Source organism: Orycteropus afer, unplaced genomic scaffold (assembly GCF_000298275.1).
Source record: "Orycteropus afer afer isolate SDZICR_OR568_19922 unplaced genomic scaffold, OryAfe1.0 scaffold00133, whole genome shotgun sequence".
In the NCBI taxonomy this organism is placed as follows: domain Eukaryota; kingdom Metazoa; phylum Chordata; class Mammalia; order Tubulidentata; family Orycteropodidae; genus Orycteropus; species Orycteropus afer.
In genome coordinates this window covers 7,133,794-7,136,140 of record NW_006921720.1, presented here as the reverse complement: position 1 = coordinate 7,136,140, position 2,347 = coordinate 7,133,794, and the positions used below count along the sequence as shown (strand labels likewise).

General features: G+C 33.2%; 1 protein-coding gene across 1 annotated transcript in view; it reads right to left on the bottom strand.

Moving 5' to 3' along the window:
• MTO1 (mitochondrial tRNA translation optimization 1) overlaps positions 1-2,347 on the bottom strand; it is a 62,872-nt gene that overhangs the window by 22,124 nt on the left and 38,401 nt on the right. The window contains exon 4 of the mRNA XM_007945206.1: positions 963-1,252. Within this exon, the coding sequence (XP_007943397.1) occupies positions 963-1,252 (290 nt within the window). The remainder of the gene's footprint in view (positions 1-962; positions 1,253-2,347) is intronic.

Sequence of the window (2,347 nt, the reverse complement as noted above, 5' to 3'; positions counted from 1 at the left end):
AAATTTTGGTCAATGACATGAGACAAAGTATATGTGAACTGCTGTATGAAAAGTGAATTTACTCTGTAAATCTTCACCCAAATCCTAAAAAAAAAAAAAAAAATGTCAGTATCGTGAAAGACAAAACCTGAGGAGCTGATCTAGAGTAAAGGAAATCAAAAAGAAATAACAATTAAATACAATGCATGATCCTAGATTTGGAGGGGGGGTGTGCTATAAGGGACAATCAGTAAAATCTGACTATGGACTTTATATTAGATAACAGCATTGGATCTATGTTAAATTTCTTGAATTTGATCACTGTACTAAATTTATGAAAGAGGATCTCTGTGCTCAGTTGAGATACAGGATGAAGTAGTTAGGAATAAAAGACCATGATCCCTGCAACTTACTCTTAGGTATCTCGGGGAAAAAAAAAAGATTAATAATAAACATGGATGGTATTGTATTACATATTAAATACAGACATATATCTATTTGTCCACATCTACATATGCAGATATATAAATATGGTCAAATATTAACAATGGATGAATATCACAGGAGTCTGTTGTAAAAGTCTTGCAACTTTTCTATAGGTCTGAAATTGTTCCAAAAAGTTTAATAAAAAACAGGCTATGGTAATGATCTATGGTAATGACTACGGTAATGATCATACAATTCTGTGAACATACTGAATACCAATGAATTAAACATTGTAAGTAGCTGAATTATATATCAATAACACCGTTAAAAAATAGGCAAAGACATAAAAAGTAATGAAACTTTAAACTTTATGGAGAAACTTCCAATTTAGCCAAATTATTTTTTTGGTAAGTCTTTAAAAGACGACATTTTTGCACTCTACACAATACTGATGTAAAGTTAGCTGTTGCCAAAAAAAAAAAAAAAAAAGAGCTAAATTATCTGGATATGAATAGCTAATGTAAGCTATAAAGCCAGTTTTTCATAAATCACCTTACCTTAATCCACACTGTCTCGTTGATAAAGCTGAATGGTATAGATGGATCATCTGGCATCTGCTTGTTTAGAATGCTGAAATTAATGGAACCTTTGGCAATTCGGGGTGGAGTACCAGTCTTCAATCTCCCCACCACAAACCCCAACTTCTCCAAAGTTTGAGCCAACCCTATTGAAGGCTGATCCCCTAAACGTCCTGCCGGAGTCATCTCCAATCCAATTACGACCATGCCTCTCAAAAACGTGCCAGTAGTCAGAATCACACTCTCTGCATATACTGTGCTTCCATCCACTAAATAATAGGAAAAAGAGTAAAATCAGCTCCATGTATTGTAACTGTTAACATTAATCAAATTAGAATGTGACCATTTTACATTAAAACACAGAAAAATTCTCAGTCTTTAGAAACTTATGAATTTTAAATGAGTAAGAATGCTGCATGTTATCAAACTCAAGAATCCAAGAAGTCTGGTAGGTTGAGCTGAATGTGTTATCATCACCTAGTATGTTCCTGAAATCATATCAGCACTGAGAAGTTAATCTCAGTTAATTCAAAAAATTAATTCATTTCGGACTTCTGGTAAGTATGGCAGACTTCTTCACATGATTTCTTATGCCTCCTGAAACACCAAGAAAATGAAATGAAGGAACACAAAAGGTATAAACCCACAAAGACAAATACTAGAAAAGAACTTGTCAAAAGACAAGAAATTTCAATGTATTTTTGGAAGACAAAAAGTGATCTGAAGAGTGGTAACTAATCTAGCAAAGAGAAGGCTGTAATTGAAGTAGGTGATCAGAAGATATCAAGGACCTGAACTAAATTGCCCTGTAAAAAAAGCTCAGAAACTGGAGGTACCAAGAACTGAAGAAATGCAGGATGAAACCTGCAGCTGAAAGCAGATAGAAATGGCTGAAATCTACATATAACAGTTTTGTACAAGTTTATTCTTCAAAGAATTTAAAACTGAAAGGTTCCAGATACAAGAAAGTTGTGCACACTGGATGGCAGGGTGAGGCAAAGGACAAAAAAGAATGAACTTCCCTCCCTAACACAAATATCCAATAAAAAGCAAGGCCACAAATATTTCACATCATTCACAGATAAATAATAATAAAAAAGAAAGTGGCTGAGGGAATCAACATACAAAGATGTCACTTTAAAAGAATAAAAGGAAAAAGAAAATCAAATGACAAATGAAGAACTCTCACCAGAAAAAGAAATCATAGAGCAAACATCACTATGAATGGGGAAAGAAAAAAAAAAAAACTATAATGAAACGAATTATCTTAAAAATAATAGTTCTTGCTGATGATATGATCCTATACCTAGAAAACCCAAGAGATTCAGTCAAAAACCTAATGGAACTAATTGAGAGATTTAGCA